The 18,654-nt window shown below is 44.8% G+C and overlaps 1 protein-coding gene across 3 annotated transcripts in view; it reads right to left on the reverse strand.

The window, feature by feature from the left end:
* Positions 1 to 203: 203 nt before the first annotated feature.
* Positions 204 to 18,654, reverse strand: part of DDX4 (DEAD-box helicase 4) — a 59,975-nt gene continuing 41,524 nt past the window's right edge. For all 3 annotated transcript variants that reach the window (XM_036279573.1, XM_036279575.1, XM_036279572.1), the window contains 7 exons: positions 11,094 to 11,223; positions 9,675 to 9,841; positions 6,098 to 6,243; positions 2,707 to 2,806; positions 1,664 to 1,934; positions 1,152 to 1,262; positions 204 to 281 (listed from right to left, as the gene is read on the reverse strand). In XM_036279573.1, the coding sequence (XP_036135466.1) occupies positions 204 to 281; positions 1,152 to 1,262; positions 1,664 to 1,934; positions 2,707 to 2,806; positions 6,098 to 6,243; positions 9,675 to 9,841; positions 11,094 to 11,223 (1,003 nt within the window). The remainder of the gene's footprint in view (positions 282 to 1,151; positions 1,263 to 1,663; positions 1,935 to 2,706; positions 2,807 to 6,097; positions 6,244 to 9,674; positions 9,842 to 11,093; positions 11,224 to 18,654) is intronic.

Below are 18,654 nucleotides of genomic sequence, written 5' to 3' on the forward strand. Positions count from 1 at the left end.
AACGCTTTAATCCTGCAGCCAACGCCAAGCGCACCAGCAGCTGCGTGCGGTGCCTTGAGCATCTCACATAACCAGCCTGTGCGGCTTTAGGGGCGGGAATGAGAGCGGAGTGTCGGGTCTCACACTTCCGCTGAAAACTCAAACTCAGAACTTTGTTTTCTCTGCACGACAGACGCAGCCACAGACTTGAAGGGGGTTTTGCTTCAGTCCCATGACTCGTCATCTGCTGGGTTAGGAGCTTGTGACGCAGAAAACCCTGCTGTGTTCAGAGTGCTCTTGCCCTGGTAATTCTTCAAAAGAAAGAGAAAAAGAATTATTTAGAGTTCTCAGAGCTGCAGTCACACCGCCCAGACTGGGGCCGGGCACTCACACGCCCCTCCATGCCCGCCCACATCCACTCTCCACGAACCCCAGCTATTGAAAAAAGGCCCGTCTCCACCTGGGAGTCTCAACTGCACAAGACATGTCAAGAAAAAAACTGTAAGCCAATTGTTTTGGCAAACAGAGAAACTTGAAGCTCTGTCTGCCAATGAGCTGGTGTGAATCAGTAATGCCATGTGCTCCATGTCTGTGGCCTGCACTGACCCAGCAGAGAAGACACAGCTCGTGTCGCTAGTGTTTCATCTCAGTGCTGATGTGGCCAGAATTCCAAACTGAAGAATCCACATGGAAAGTTCAAAAGACACCAAGTTAGACCCTGGCCGGTTTGGCTCAGTGGTTAGAGCATCAGCCTGCGGTCCAGAGAGACCGGGGTTCGGTTCCCACTAAGGGCACATACTTCGGTTGCAGTTTGTCCCCAGCCCTGGTTGGGTCGTGCAGGAGGCAGCTACTCAATGTGTCCCTTTCACGTCGATGTTTCTCTCTCTCCCTCTCACTCTATCTGAACAAAAAATGGAAAAATGAACTCAGGTGAGAATAAAAAAAAAAGATACCAAGTTGGAATATAAAATGCCAGCAAAATTGGGAAAGGAGGAATTTTAAGTCTACATCTTGTTAATTCCTCACCTTTAATACCAAAAACATCCATGCACATAAAACTGTAGAGAAACACTGAAGCAGCCCCTCGTATGGAGCAGCGGCTTAGGAGGACGTCCATGTCACAGTTCCTTCACAGGGACAAGCGCCAGGTTCTGAGCTGCCCCTCGACCCACCTTTCTGGTGTCCACCGACGCAAACACACTGTCTCTTGGGCCCCCACTGAAGCCAGGAACATAGGTACTAAAGGCAATTTCTTCCAACCAGGCAGGAACATCCTGCTGAGCCTTTAAAAGCAAATGAACTCCATGTACAACATGCACAAAGTCTCAAAAACGGAACAATCTACTTTCCCTGAATATACACATGTATAAAACGTCTACTTTCAATGTTAAGAACATTCAGTTTTAAAATTTTAATACTTAGCCCTGGCTGGTATGTCTCAGCAGTCAGAGCGTGGGCATGTGGACCAAAGGGTCACAGGTTCAATTCCCAGTCAAGGGCACATACCTGGGTTGCAGGTCTGATCCCCAGCCCTGGTTGGGTCACGTGCGGGAGGCAACCAATTGATGTCTCTCTCTCACATCAGTGTTTCTCTCTTCCCCCATTCCTCCCTTCCACTCTAAAATTCAATGGAAAAAATATCCTTGGGTGAGAATGAACCAAAACATGTTTTTTAAATACTTACATCTGACAGTATTTTCACTAGAGGCTGTGCCAAGTGCCGGTCTGACTCGGGGTCGAAGAAGGAGACAGCTCTGCCGGTGTTCCCGCAGCGCCCGGTGCGCCCGATCCGGTGAACATACTCATCGATGGTGGAAGGAAGGTCGAAATTGATAACATGCTGGACATTTTCGATGTCCAGCCCCCTGGCAGCCACGGAAGTAGCAACAAGGACGGGGCACTTCCCGCAGCGGAAGTCTCCAAGGGCCTGCTCTCTCTCTCTCTGTTCCCGGTCACTTGGGAGAAAGGAAAGCACATGTTTTAGGACAGCTCTTAAGAAAATCAGAAGGAGAGCCTTTAAAGTTCAACATATAAATTTCTTTGTAATATTAGTAAAGACAGCGACATTTAACATTAAAGTCTATTCCTTATATACCATGTATTTATTATACAATTCCCACAATACCTGGAGGTTGGAACAGTCACCCCCATTTGCAGATGAGGTAACAGGTAGTACGTACAAAGTATAAACTCAAGTGTGATAAATGTCAAATCTCACCTATTAATAATCTCTATTAGTCATCTTTTTAGTTTTGAAAAAATACAACTATTTGAATGGAATACTTTCTTAAAAATACAGATTTTTAACAAAGCGTAATCTCAGAATTCTACATATTCACTGATTAATATTTCATCTCTACTAGTAAATACCAGTAAGGCTGTGTTAATATGTGTTTAAGCACCCCTATAATAAAAAGTGTCAGGCTTCAAAAGGATTAGATTCAGCAGAGAAAACACTCAGACCTGAGGACCAGAGGCCTGTAAGTGAGACCCTCTGAGAAGTGAACTCTTCTCCTCAGGACGAGGAGACTGAAGACAGACCTTCAACTCAACCTATCCTGCCACTGAGTCTACTTTCAACTTAAAGGGAAGATGAAGGATCACAGTGTAGTGCTTGAGAACTCTGAACACTAACCCTACAATTGTATCCTCTTAGTTACACACACTCATGGGTCTGAACACATGAGACATCAGCTCCCTACTAGGAAAGGGTGTTAATTTACTCACCCATGAATACTTGTTGTTGATATTTTTTCTTGACAAAGAAAAGTGGCAATAAAATCTGCTTTTTTCTTAGTTTCCACAAAGACCATAGTCCTTTCATCACCTACAAGACAATGAAATGGTAACATTCAAACTGAAAACTCAGGAAAGGAGAGGGGGCGGGGGAGGGGGAGGGGGAGCAGGAGCCCTTCTCATCCATCACTTCATTCCCAGCGCCGTGCACGAGCCTGGCAGGTATGAGGGACGCAAGTATTTCCCTAGTGGATGACTGTCAAAGGTAAAGGGACAAGGACTGTTCTTCTTACTTTCAGGACTGAAACAACCAGCTTGTCCTTTGCCCTTCGCGCCATCGGCAGGAAGGTCAGTGCATCCTCCTGCTCTCGGCAGGCCCACCGCTGTCTCAGGCTCTGCGTTCCCCCCTGTACAGAAATGCCTTTGCCCTTGGCCTCCAAGCTTACCCCATCTTTCACTCTGCCTTGACTGTCCAAGGTATTTATAATAATGGCACCCAACCCAGGGCTGACAAACTCTAGAATACTTCATGTTCTAACTTTATCGCTTAATTTGAATGTCTTTGTCCCCGAAGTATTTTTTTCCCTTTATTGATTTGAGAGAGAGAGGAAGGGAGAAGGAGAGAGACACAGAAACATCGATGAGAGAGAACACCAAATGGCCGCCTCCTGCACGCCCCCCAATGGCAATCAGACCCACAACCTGGGTATGTGTCCTGACCGGGAAGCGAACCGGCGACCTCTTAGTGCACTGAGTCACGCCAACCAGACTCAAAGTATCTTATATAGATAATTAAAAAATTAAGTGATAACTCTCTCCCAGGGTCCTAATGCATCAAACATTATTGACTTGCTAGCTTAAAGTGTTCAATTGGTAGAAACTTAAGCATGAGCCAGAGATTTTTCCACACAAAGAAGTTCCCTAAAAAACGTTAGAAAGATGATAGTTACAGCCTTAATGGAAGGAAGAACTCACTATGTTCATAATCCCGCCCTCACCCTATCATCTGGCTTCGTTCACTCAACAAGTGTCCAGACGCCAGTCGCCGTTCCAGGCGCTGGAAACACAGCAGTGAAGCAGACAGTGCCCGCGCTGGGGGGACGCAAATGACTGACAAATACTCTGCGTGAAGTGGTAGGAAGGACAATCAGAAGGATGGAGGGTCTGGAGAGGGTGCCTTCTCTAACTGGATGACAGTGAACAGAGAGATGACAAAGTGAGATGTGAACTACTCGAGCATCTGGGGAAAGCACCATGAAGGCCGAGGCTGGGTGTTCTTGGTGTGCTCGAAACCTCGGCAAACAGACCTACGCAGCAAGTCCACAGGCCTGCGAGGCAGGACCCCCGGTGTGTGCGCAGTGCCGAGCAGAGCTGCTGCGGAGTGTGCAGGGGTGGCAGCAGGAGAGACGGAGACGACAGGCCACGCCACGTGCCCGACGGCCACTGAAAGGACCTTTTCCTCTGAGAAGGGAGCCACGGGCTGTCACCAGAGAGGTGGTAAGAGCCGATCTTTGCTTTAACTGAGCAGCTATTGGATCTTGCATGTATTTTGATGGTAGAACCAAGAAGGTTTGCAACAGATCAGATGTGGTCAGAGGAAGCATCAGGACAGCTGCAGGAGCCGTGTCTGAGCACCGAGGTGACTGCGACCGGGGCTGTGAGACGGGGCGCCAGGGGCGGTCTCGGGGGGCAGCAGAGAAAGCCAAGGCGCCCGCACGAGCAGAGCCCTTGCAGACAGTCATTTGGTTGACGAGCAATGATTTTCCGTTTTATCAGAAATTATCAGACTTGATGCTTGATGCCAAAGCTGACTCCCCTGAGGGTCAGGCACCAAACACCCCTGAGCAGCCGAGCCCTCACCCACCCCTCCTTGGCTCCCAGGGTGAACCCCCAGCGACCACAAATCTCACTCTGCTGACTCCCCTCATTGCTGACTTCGCATCAGCTCTGGTTCAGACCATAAGCTGCACCCCTGCTGGCAGCAGGTTCCAAGGTAAAAAAATGAAAAAGAAAATATTAAATTATATGAACAAAATTGTGAAGCTGAGGGCATACTGGCAAGATACTCCATGCAAAGCAAAAGAAATACAGCAATGAATTCTAAACTTCAAAACATTTAACAGTTTAAATAACACAGAAATATACCAAAAGTGCTCATGCACTGACCCTGAAGGCTAACCGGCACTTCTGGAAACCCTCTTCATCAGGGTTATTCTCGGAACAGGTGCTGGTCTACAGACCACACGCAACTGTGATCACAACAGAACGTGCTCCTGGCCAGCAGAGCTCACCCTCAGCCACGTGCTGAGGGACTCGGCCTCTCTGCTCTGTGTCCTCCATCCTCAGGGTGGGGTGGCAGACCTACCTCACAAGGCTGTTTCAAGAACTAATGAGTTAGTAACACATGTATAACAATCAGAACAATAACTGGCCCATAGCAGGTATTATTTTTATTTTATGTGCCACAGAATGTGTTATGAAACATCACGAAGCAAACCAGTAAAATTTCTCACTCAACATTAAGTATTTGGTTTTTAAAAATGTATGTATACATATACACACACACAGATATACACACACACAGATATACACACATATACATATACACACACACACATATATAAAGACTAAAAACCTTTAAAAAGTGCTTTCTAAGTCAACCTTCTTTCTTTTGCTCATTTTTGGAAATCAGATGGTTTCTTGCCTTCTCCTCCCCCTTTCCAACACCGACATCGCGGTGGAGAAGAGCCAGGCCAGTGGAGGACAGGAGGGGAGGGACAGCCTGGAACGCACTCGGCTGTGAGGCCACAAGAAGCTATCGTGAGTCCCTGAGACTTTTATTTCCGGGTACAAACTACAACTATTTCAACCAAACAAAGAAATGCTGACTCTCCATAAACACTGTTTTTGGGGGACAGAGGACTAGATTTCTCACTGGTATTGTGAAGAAACAGAATCGGATCTTTCAAGTTCCCTCCAGCCCTAAAATGCTTTGAATTTTTGAAGAAGGGGCCTTAGGAAACAAAAACTGGGAAGCAGACAGAAAACAGTGAAGAATTCCCTTTCGGTGGAGTAGAGCTTGCCGGAGACATGGTACCTGAGCGTTTATATTTTCTAAAACAGAAAAACAAACAAAACCATTTTTCTGCTGGAATAGTTTTTGGCCAAATACTATTATGCAGTCTCAACTCCGTCCTATGTCTAACCTTTATGGAGGAGAAAGAACTATTCTACTACATAATTTACACAGAAAACGGAATCATAAAAACAGTTTTAAAAAAGAATAATAAAAACAAATTTATTAAAACCATGCCAAACAATTCTCAGGGTAATTTTAAAACATCAAAATCATGACAAAAAATAATCACGGCGAGGGAGGTACCTGTGCTCCGCAGGGTCTCCACGAGCTTCTCTCTCTTCGCGTACTGGCCCACCTGGAGAACGGTCTGCTGGACGTCTGTGCAGGCTCCGCCCACTTGTCCAACAGCGACAAACAAATAGTCCGGCTTCAGAAACTCCCCAGCCAGCCTTGAAAGACAAAAGATTTTTCCTTAAATTAACCTCTTCCGTTAATACGCACAGCATTTGCTGAAATCCTGCAAGATGATAAGGTGAATGCTTGTATCATCCAAGTACTATTGTCAGATTAATATAAAATGTTGATTCTGCAACATATGTAACTACTAGTGAAAAGTTTGTGTCAAATAATGAACATTAATTCTGATTGGATGTGCTGACCATGTAAAACTATATAAAATGTGTGTGCTCAACTGAAATGTCAGTTTACTGCAAAAAATTCTGTTCTTTGCTCATTGTGTGTATTATGTGAAATATTGTTTGTTAAATTACTAAACTTCACATGAACGGCCATGAGCAAACCAGACCTTAGGCCAGTGCCTTTCACGTCATGACACACATAGAAAATTGTATTTGTTGAGCAAAAGTGGGCAAAGTATGAGACAAGAAGTGAAGGGCCCAGAGGCCAGGCCAGGCCAGGCCGTGGATGTGACTCGCCCCTACGGTTGGGGTATTAGCACCTTGACACAAACGAGGTCACCCAGAGACCGGGGGGCAGAGAAGGAGAACTACGGTTAGAAAGCCAACTTTGGGGATAACAGGACAGATCCAAACCTCCCTGCAGCCCTCCTTTCTCCCTTGTTCTCTCGCCGTCTCCTGGAATATCATGAAAATAGTCAAACTCAGCATATCCGAATCTCTGCAAATAGCTGCTGCCTCTTTTTCCTCCCTGTTCTCCCACCATGAAAAAGAGAAAAGCTTCCTTTCGATCTACCTCTTCCAGAGTCAAGCACCCTCTCATCCAGGCACAAACCTTGACACCATCAGCAATCCTTCCATGTCCCTCCTCCTCCTCGTTCCCTGAGCACTGCGGGGGCCTGGGTCAGGCACACCGGGACTAGGCACTGGGCACAGTCCTTCCCTGTCCCTCCTCCTCGTTCCCTGAGCACTGCGGGGGCCTGGGTCAGGCACACCGGGACTAGGCACTGGGCACAGTCCTTCCCTGTCCCTCCTCCTCCTCGTTCCCTGAGCACTGCGGGGCCTGGGTCAGGCACACTGGGACTAGGCACTGGGCACAAAGATGAACAGGATGGTCTCTGCCTCGGAGGTGCTGACATCAAATTATATTAAAATAGCCCTGGCCGGTGTGTCTCAGTGGTTAGAGTGTCGGCCTGCAGTACAGAGAGACCCGGGATTGATTCCCGCTAAGGGCACGTACCTCTGTTGCAGTCTATCCCCGGCCCTGGTTGGGTTGTGTGGGTGGCAACCACTCAATGTGTCCCTTTCACATCAATGTTTCTCTCTCTCTCTCTCTCTCTCTCTCTCTCTCTCTCTTTCTCCCCCCGCCCCCACTCTGTCTGAACAAAAAATGGAAAAATGTCCTTGGGTGAGGATAAAAATAAATAAATAAAACAATTACTATACTTTCTAATGTATACTATATATACATTTTAATTGTATAGTGTTTTAATATTTAATATATTTACAATAATGTAGTGTTACAACAGAATCTACTGAACACTTCCTATATTCCAATAAATGTTCAAAGTGTTTTATAGAGTAGAGTCAGTTTGAAGCTTGGTCTAAGCAAGCAGCAAGTAAAAGTTTGGAAGATTTTTCAAGGGCAGAGACGTAAAGGAATGTGAGGGGGATTAAACCTGCTTCTGTGGACTCTGGCTTAGAAAGACTATCATGCCAACAAGGAAAACCCGGAGGAGGGAGCCAAGCAGGGCTCCGCTGGGGACAGGGTGAGCATGATGCAGTGATCCATCCACGCGAGAACACGGCCAGAAGGTTAGATCTGAGAGCCTGGGGCTCAGCAGAGGTCAGGGATGCAGGCAGCAGGTCTGGGAGTTACAGGCAGAGGTGCCAGCTAACAAAATGGACGCTGCAAGGGTTCAGTGAACACAGAGAATGAGAAACATGGACTCAGAAGACAGTGACGCAGTTGAATGACACAAACAACCCAAGACCAGGGACTCAACTTTATTTACTGTACATTCCCAGGGCTCCGAATCCAATATGGCTCATAAAAGTCCTCAACAACATGACTGACGGATGACGTGCACACGGCCATTTGAGCTGGCTGATACCAAACACTTTCCCACTTGAGGGTAAATCAAGGAATAGATGGGCAGCAGGAATAGTAGTCGCTGATTAGGTAGATAATTGATATTACTTACCAAGGACAATGGAAACATAGATATCCTACTTCAAATGTAAGACCCCACTGAAGTGTAAGAAACTACTATGTTATGTGTCACTAGTGCAAAACCTGTACCAACTGCCTAAACGCTTTCTTATGATTTAGACCTTTTCCCCAACAAAGAGTTCTATTTAATTTTACACAAAGACTTGTATTTTTATTTTAAATATATTTTCTTTATTGATTTTAGGGACAGAGGGAGAGAAAGATAGAAACATCAATAAGAGAGAACACTGATTGGCCGTCTCCTGCATGTCCCCCACTGGGGATTTGGCCCACAACCTGAGCATGTGCCCTGACCAGGAATCAAACCAGCGACCTCTCGGTGCAGGGGTCAATGTTCAGTCCCAGAGCCTCACCGGCAGGGCATACGCACAGACTTTTAAAACTATATGATAAGTGAAAGAAACTGATAGCCAGCTCAACTATCTGAGGGCTTGGGGAGTATCAGACCAGGGGGCCCACTTCAGAACAAAGGTGATCCCCAGGGCCTGTCACACCATGGCCCCCAGAAGCTGCCACCCTGACAGAAACTGGGACCACCCACTGAGAAACCAGCCCAGAGGCAGCCTGAAGTGACTCTCTGTGGGGCTGGCCCATCGTTCAACATGGCATGGACTCCAACCCGAAGACTTCTCCTGGCGCAGGGGCCTGGGGACCAGGGATGCAAGCCAAGAGTGGCGCACCCCCATGGCTCCCCGTGACCCGCATGGGAATCTGTGCTTCCTGCGCCCCCCCCCCCACTATAGGTTCTGCAGATCTGGAGGTCTTGGTTCCCAAAGAGAGAGCAGTTCCACCTCTAAATTACCAGCTGAGACTGCTGTCTGGGCCTGCCAACCTCCTGTGGCTGAAGGACACAGGCGGCAGCTGTCACCACGCTAGCGGGGATGTATCCTCCTAACGCCACAGCTCACCAGACCACACCTGTCAACAGCGGGTATACAATTTTCTACCAAAGGCTCTATAGTTTTGATTTGAAGGCACAATTATAGAAATAACTTCCTTCAGTAAATAAGCACGTGTTAAGCCCTAGCTAGATGCTGCGCTATCACACACACACACACATTTAAATAAAATGTGATGCTGATGCAAAGCCAGGAACAAAGGTAAGAAACAATGGAAGATATGGCCAACATTTCAGGAATATGTCTACTTTTTAATCAAGGATACTCATTGCTTCTGCTTCCACAGAAACACTTATGTACATCACAATTATCTTTAAGAAGAAAACAATTACCTTTGAATTTCTTCTGGAAAAGTTGCACTGAACATAAGGGTTTGGCGCTGTTCCTTTGATGGCATTCCTGGGCAGGAAATCAACTTCTTCATTTCTGGTCCAAAGCCCATATCCAGCATGCGATCAGCTTCATCCAAAACTAGATATCTGACTTGTCTGAGACCAATCTTTATGGATATTTTCAAAGATCAGAGCAGAGAATGCACACTAATTAATATAGTAAACTAAAACATCCCCCACAATTCCAATTAATATATTCTTAAGAATGAAGATTAGAAATCAATACATAAAATGGGAATTGTTATGCTTAGATAATATTTTACTGTTTATTTCAGTTCTCAACTTTTCTCTAATGTTGTAAAACAGTTTATAAGTTAAGAGTGAAACCGCAACATCTTGATCGATTCTGCACAACAGACCCTAATTATGTACAAACCCGGCATCTTCACTGTCTGACGTGCTGGCCACTGGCCACTTGTCGTTCTTAAGCGGCACGTGGAATACGGCCAGTGCGCCTGACAACTGAATCTAAGTGTTACGTCAGCTCTGAAGGTAAAGAGCAGATGTGCTAGTGATGCTGCACGGACGGCACAGGGTGCGCGGTGTTCTCGGACAGGCAGACGCTAATTCCAGAAGGGACATCCCTAACAGGCTGGCAGATGCAAACGTCTGTGCCAGGGGCTACGCATACATGTTCTTTACTAATCCCTTCACCTTCTTTCATCCAGTCCCTCCCTCCCTCTCCTCCTGGGCACTCTGATAAGTACTCTAAGAAAAGTGCCTTGATAAAGAAAAAGCATGTTCTGAGAAACCCTTTAGAGAAGAGCTAAGAAAAGAAGCATCGTGTGCATCATGGCAGGGCCCTGAGGCGCTGCTGAGAGATGTGGAAATGTGGTGGTGAGAGCCTGCAGTCAGGGCAGGGCCCTAAAATCTCGCCTCCAATTCTTAGGAAAGGCACAGGCCTGGTCACTGCCACTCCCACTCCCACAGGAAACCCGACTACTGATGCCAGAGGCTTTCCTCCAGGAAGGACGCTCCCATCGAGACATCTGAAACTGGAGAAAAGCATTCAGGGCATTTCCTCTGAGTGTGGCCGGGTTAGGACGCGGATTCTGGAATCAGACCTAGACTCTAACCCTGGCCTACTGATGTACTAGCGCTAACGGGGGGAGGGGGGGGGATAAATCACACAGCACACGCAGCTTGTTTTCCCAAGTATGACATGAAAAACACTACTTAGGTCTTGCTGAAATTATTTTAAGATTCATGTAAGAACTAGTTAAAAATATGATAAGGCCTAAAACATAAATGGTTATAAACGGTGCTCTAACAGATACACCTATCTTTACACCACTGTCTCCATCTCCCATACAAAGCACTGTCCGTCCAGCCCGTGAGCACGGCACCCCTCCGGCCTACCTTCTCCTTGCCTATGATGTCCATCAGCCTCCCAGGAGTAGCACACAGCACGTTGCAGCCCTGGGCTATCTGGCGGACTGAATGCCCAAACTGGGTTCCCCCATATATGACAACAGCTCTTACACAAGTCCTAGTGACAAGAAAATAAACAGGATTTTCTAGTTACCTGAAAATGAGACATTTATTTTTAACAAAATGTAAAACAAAATCCATACAGACAAAAACTAACACATTAAAAAATCTTTAATAAATTATTCCCAGGAAGTTGATAAACAAATGAAAAAAATAATTTGTTACCTATCTGATAAACGGCAATTCAAAAACAAGGAAAAACACCCCCCACACACACTAAAATAGGACAAAAACATGAACAAATGGCTTATTAAAAGTACAAATGGCTTTTAAAGATATTTAAGTTACACATTATTTTCAAAAGGGAAACAAGAAAGACTAACACAAGGTTTTCCTTCGAGCTTGGTAGCATCGCGTCAAGCAGAGGACAGGGAAGCCGGCGCCACCTGCTTCACAAGTGTAGTCTCTATTACAACGTAAACACTGGCCCGGCCGGTGGGGCTCAGTGGACTGAGCATCATCCCACGGACTGAAAGGTCCCTGTTCGATTCCCGGTCAGGGTACATGCCGGGGTAGCGGGCTCGATCCCCAGTAGGGGGCGTGCAGGAGGCAGCTGATCGAGGTTTCTCACACTGATGTTTCTATCTCTCTCCCCCTTCCTCTCTCTCTCAAAACAAAAAAAACTTATTTCCATCCCAGTAAGTTCACACATATGAAGTCACCCTTCAGATGTGTCCCCATGATGGGCAACGATGCCTGTACAATGAGATTCATTGCCAACATTGTTTTGTAGCAAAGATTGAAAACTAAGCGTCTAACAATAGAAAACCACAATTACAGTCTACCCACCCAAAGGAACACTGTGCACTCACAGCGCGAAACTGGACGGTTCTAGAATAAGCAACACACAGCACTTAAGCTAACAGGTGGCAGCAGGTGAGCAGCCTGCCACCCGCCACAAGGACTGAAAGGACTCACGTGGAGGAAGGTGCAAGAGGGCGAAGCAGGCAGACACTGTGCTCTCCTCTTCCACGACCACATCGGCTGCATCTCAGAACATGCAGCTGAACAACAAACTGAGAACTGGCTGAACAGAAGCCCCATAACCAAAGATTTACAGAAGAAGCCACATCAGACTGGCAGAAAGGGTGGAGATGTGTCACGGGCTGGTCCCGTACCCACGGGTGGCAGCTGAGAATCAGGAGGGATGTCTCAGCGGCAAAGGTTCCCCCTTACGAGCAAGGGGTCTCAACCCACACTGGGCCCCCCAGCCAGAGCCCAGAGCCAGGAAGAGGAGCCCACACAACACCTGGCCATGAAAACCAGCAGGGATTCCACCTGTCCAGGTGAGACAGAAGGCTGCTGGAAACCCAGGTGTCCTCTTAAAGGGACAACGCCCAGACTCTCATTTGCGGGTGCTCACTCTGAGCCCCAGTGAAGGGATGAGGCTGGAGGCTCCCAGACCCACAGAGACAGCACTGTGTGGCTTCTGGGTGGGGGCTGGGGGACAGCCCCAAGGCCCCAAGTCAAGTCCTCCTCTGGCACGGCCCACAGGCACCTCCGCTCCTGGGCCAAGCACGCCCCCCACTCCACATCAGCCTGGGGAGCTGCACCAGCCCCGCCCTGACCATTCGGCTCTGGCCAACTCGTGGTTGGGCTGTCAGCGGCAGCCAAACCGGGCCCACATTGCAGTTTTGCTTGAAAAGTCTCAAGGAATTGCAGTCAGATTCAGGGTGCCACAGACACACAGGGACACACCAAGCCCATGGTTCCAGGGCGAGGGGTGCCTTACGCACAGGGACGGTGCCACCTTCCCTCTGGTGAGCCCTCCCTCCACATCCGAATCTGCTTGTGCCTGGAACTCTACTAGCTCTGCCCTGGCAACACCCTGAACCCTTGCCCCAGGCAGGTGGCGGCTGGCCTCGGAGTACCCTGAAACCTGTGCTGAGTGGTCTCAGACCCAGCACTGACACCAAGTGTGAACCTGTATCATCCAGGTGAACACCACTTGCCCCTACCCGGTGACTCCCTGAGAACCTGCCTCATACAACATGTCCAACCTGAGGTCCTTCCAGTAACAAGCCTGGCGGGAGGCCGGCAGCAAGCCTGGTTCTCAGATGGCCGCCTCATGGGCCCTCAGGCACAGCCCACAAAGGCAGCCATGAGCCGTGAATCGCTGTGTAGCTCCTAACAGGCAGGCCAGCGCCAGCCATAGGCAGCGCTGACGCTGACCTGCACCGGAGTCCCTCCCAAGAGGCCCTAGAACCAACATGCCCACTGGCCAGCGCCAGCCCACAGAGGAGCACCGCTGGATCAGCTCTGCAAGGGGCACACACGAAGGGAGTTCTCGGAGGCACCAGACCCCATTGGGTCAATTCTGCTCTGTGGGGTCAGTCCCTGCAGAGCAGCTTGTACATTGTGGTTGTGATAACATCCACAGTCAGTCTGAGAATCAACCCCATCCACTGAGATGCCAACAGCAATCAAGGCTCAACTACAACAGAAGGGCTCACATAACCTACACAAGAGACACTCCTGGAGACCCTGGCTCAGGTGACCAAGAAGACTGTCACCGGGCCCCATAAGAAACCTACCTAGCATACAAGGCTACCCTACCAAGACTGGGAGACACAGAGTTCTACCTAATACACAGAAACAAACACAGAGAGGCAGTCAACATGGGGAGACAAAGAAACATGCCCCAAATGAAAGAAGTGTAGAAATCTAGGAAAAGAACTAAATGAAACGGAGGCAAGTAATCTACCAGATACAGAGTTCAAAACAATGGTTATGAGAATGCTCAAGGAGCTCAGAGGAAAAATGTATGAACTCAATGAGAGCTTCAACAAAGATGGTAAGCATGAAAACAGACATGGAAACTCTAAAAAGAACCAGTAAGAAATTAAGACAACACTAAATGCAATGAAGACTACACACACAAAGATGAACAGCAGATTAGCTGAAGCACAGGAAAATCAGGATTTGGAAGACAAGGTAGTAGAAAACACCCAATCACAGCAGAGAGAAAAAAATTTTTTTAATGGGGATAATTATCTCTGGGACAATATCAAGTATAACAACATCCACACTAAAGAAGCACCGTAGAAGGGAAAAAGCAAGAGACTACAAACCTATTTGAAGAAATAATAGATGAAAACTTCCCTAACCTCGTGAAGGAAAAAGACACACAAGTTCAGGAAGCACAGAGAGTCCCAAACAAGATGAACCCAAAGAGGCACACACAAGGATACCTCATTATTAAAATACCAATATTAAAGACAGAAAGAGAATCCTAAAAGCAGCAAAAGAAAGACCGTTCGTTACCGACACAAGACCACCCATAAAACTGTCTGTTCTTTTCTCAATAGAGCCTTTTCAGGTCAGCAGGGAGAGGAAAGACACATTCGAAGTGATAAAAAGCAAGGGCCTACAACCAACGCCGCTCTAACCAGCAAGGCTGTCACTTAAATTTGAAGAGATAAAAGAACTTCCTAGACAAGAAAAAGCTAAAGGAGTTCACCACCACCAAACCAGCATTACCAGAAATGTTAAACAAACTTTTTTTAAATCCTCACCCGATGACATTTTTTTTGCATTTATCTTTAGATAGAGCAGGAGGAAGGAAGAGAGAGAGAGAAACATCGATGTGAGAGAGACACATCAAGTAGCTGTCACCCACACAACCCCAACCAGGGCCAGGGACAAACTGCAACCAAGGTATATGTCCTTAGCTGGAACCGAACCCGGGTCTCTCTGGTCCACGGGCCGACGCTCTAACTGCTGAGCCAAACCAGCAAAGGCTACACAAATTTCTTTAAGAAGAAACAAAAAATAAGAGAAACACAGTTATAAAGAATAAAATGGCAATAAATAGTATATTTTTATCAATAATCACTTTAAATGTAAATGGATTAAGCACTCCAACCAAAAGACATAGGGTAGTTGAATGGGTAAGAAAACAAGACCCATGTATATGCTGTCTACCAGAGAACCACTTCAAAACGTTAGGCACATACAGGCTGAAAGTAAAGGGATGGAAAAAGATATTTCATGCAAATGGATATTTTTTAAAAGGTAGGGTAGCAATACTTGTATCTGACAAAACTTTAAAAAACAATGGCTATAATAAGAGACAAAAAAAGAACATTAAATAATAATCAAGGGATCAATCCAACAAGAGAATATAACCCCTGTAAACATTTACACACCCAACATCGGAGCACCTAAATATATAAAGCAAATTTTGATGGACATAAAAGGAGAGAGCACTGGTAATACACTCATAGTAGGGAACTTTAATACTCCACTGACATCAATGGAGTGATCTTTCAGATAGAAAATCAACATGGAAACAGCAGCCTAAAATGATCCATTAGACCACATGGAATTTAATTGATATCTTCAGAACATTTCACCCCAAAGCAGTAGAATACATTCTTTTCTAGTGCACATGGAACATTTTCCAGAATAGACCACATGTTGGGCCACAAAATAGGTCTCAATAAATTTAGGTAGATTGAAATCATATCAAGCATCTTCTCTGACCACAATGGTATGAAACTAAAAATCAACAAGGAAAAAAAAAAAGAAAAACACATAAACACATGAAGGCTAACATTTTACTAAAACAATGAATGGGTTAACAATGAGATCAAGGAAGAAATTCAAAGATACCTTGAGACAAATGTAAATAAAAACACAACCCAAAATCTATGGAATGCTACAAAATTAGTCCTAAAAGAAAAATTCATAGCAAGACAGGCCTACCTCAAGAAAGAAGAAAAATCTCAAGTCAACAATCTAACCTTATATCCAAAGGAATTAGAAAAAGAACAGCAAACAAAGCCAAAAGTGAGTAGAATGGAAAAATTAAGAAAAATCAGAGTGGCAATAAACAGAATAGTCTAAAGAAATAAGACAAAATGATCAATGAAACCAAGAGCTGGTTCTTTGAAAAGATAAAACAAGATTGATAAACCTTTAATCAGTCTAATCAAGAAAACAAGAGAGAGGACCTAAATAAATAAAATCAGAAATGAAAAAAGAGAAGTAACAACAATCAGCACCACAGAAATACAAAAGATTATAATACTATGAAAAATTATATGTCAACAAGTTGGACAACCTGGAAGAAATGGATAAATTCCTAGAAACATACAATTTTTCAGGACTGAATCATGAAGAAACAGAAAATTTAAACAGACTGATTACATCCAATGAAATCAAAGCAGTAAACACCCCCCCCCTCCCCCCCGCAAAAAAAAGTCCTGAACCAGATGGCTTCACAGGTGAATTTTACCAAACATTCAAAGGATAATTAATACTTATTCTCAAACTAGTCTAATAATTTCAAGAGAACAGAAGGCTCTCAAATTCATTTTATGAGACCAGCATTATTCTTATTCCAAAACCCAACAAAGACATTACCAAAAAGAAAATTATAGGCTAATATCCCTGATGAAAACCAATGCAAAAATCCTCAACTAAATATTGGCAAACTGAATTCAGCAATACATTAGAAAGGTCAGACACTGTGATCGACTGGGATTCATTCCTGGGATGCAAGGTTGGTTTAATACCTACAAATTAATTCAAGTGATGCACATAATGAAAAATAAAAACCATCTGATCATATCAACAGATGCTGAAATACCATTTGACAAAATCCAGCACCCATCTATGATAAAAACACCCAGCAAAGTGTGAATGGAAGGAACATACCTCAACATAATATAGGCCGTATATCACAAACCCACAGCTAACCTACTCAACAAGGACAAGTTAAACGCGTTTTCCTTAAGTTCAGGAACAAGACAGGGATGTCCACTTCACCACTCTTATTCAACATAGTACTGGAAATCCTAGCCACAGCAATCAGACAAGAAGAAGAAATACCAGGCATCCAAAATTAAGCAAAAAAAGTAAAACTGTCATTATTTACTGATAACTGATACTATGTATAGAGAGCCATGAAGATTCCAACAAAAAAATATAAGAACTAATAAGTTCAGTAAAGGCAGCACAATACAAAATAAATATTCAGAAACTGATTGCATTTTAAAAATCTATTTTATGTTTTCATTACAGTTTACATTCAACATTTTATATTAGTTGCAGGTGTGCAGTATAGTGGTTAGACAATCACATATTTTACAAAGTGTTCCCCCTGATATTTCTAGTACCCACTAGCACCATACAGTTATTTCTGCTGCATTTTTATATACCAATAACTATAAGAGAAACTAAGAAAAAAATTCCATTTATAATCACATTAAAAAAAATAAAATACCTAGGAATAAATTTAACCAAGGATGTTGTAAAAAACCTCTCCTCAGAAAATTATAAAGCATTGAAGAAACATACTGAAGATGATACAAAGAAATGAAAGCATATACCATGCTCATAGACAGAAAAATAATAATATCATCAAAATATCCATACAACCCGCACTGACTGGTTTTGCTCAGTGGTTAGAGCATCGGCCCATGGATTAGAGAGTCCTGGGTTTGATTCCAGCCAAGGGCATGTACCTTGGTTGCGGTTTGTCCCTGACCCCGGCTGGGGTCATGCAAGAGGCAACCAAATCAATGTGTCTCTCTCATATTGATGTTTCTCTCTCCCTCCTTCCCACTCTATCTGAAGATAAAAGGAAAAATATCCTCGGGTGAGGATTAAAATATATATATACATATGTATGTGTGTGTGTGTATCTCCATACAACCCAAAGCAATTTATAGATTCAATATAATTCCTACAGAATACCAATGGTGTTTTTCACAGAATTAGAATAATCCAAAAATTAATACAGAACCACAAATGACCCCAAATAGCCACAGCAATCATGAGAAAGAAGAACAAAGTTGGAGTTACATGCCTCCTGATATCAATCTATACTACAAGGTTATAAATCAAAACAGCATGGTACTGGTGTAAAAAACAGACATACAGATCAATGAAACAGGACAGAGAGCCCAGAAATTAAATAAACCCATGCCTTGCCTGGCCAGTGTGGCTCAGTGATTGAGCATCAACCCATGTACCAAGAGGTTGCCGGTTCGATTCCCCGTCAGGGCACGTGCAGGAGGCGGCCAATCGATGTTTTCCCTCATTGATGTTTCTATTTCTCTCTCCCTCTCCCTTCCTCTCTCTCTAAATTCAATAAAGAAAACAAATTTTTTAATAAATAAATAAACCCATGCCTATGTGGTCAATCAATATTTGACAAAGGAGGCAAAAACATACAATGAGGTAAAGACTATTTGATAAATCATGCTAGGATAATTGGACAGAAAGATGCAAAAAAATGAAACTAGACCTCCTTCTTATATCATATACGAGAATAAATTCAAAATGAATTAGAGTTTAAATTCAAGACTCAAAGCCATAAAACTCCTAGAGAAAAACAAAGGCAGTAAAATCTCTGACATTTCCCTTAGCAATATGTTTTCTGATATAGCTCCTCAGGCAAGGGGAACAAAAGAAAAAATAA

The sequence above is a fragment of the Molossus molossus genome, unplaced genomic scaffold (assembly GCF_014108415.1).
Source record: "Molossus molossus isolate mMolMol1 unplaced genomic scaffold, mMolMol1.p scaffold_m16_p_3, whole genome shotgun sequence".
In the NCBI taxonomy this organism is placed as follows: Eukaryota; Metazoa; Chordata; class Mammalia; order Chiroptera; family Molossidae; genus Molossus; species Molossus molossus.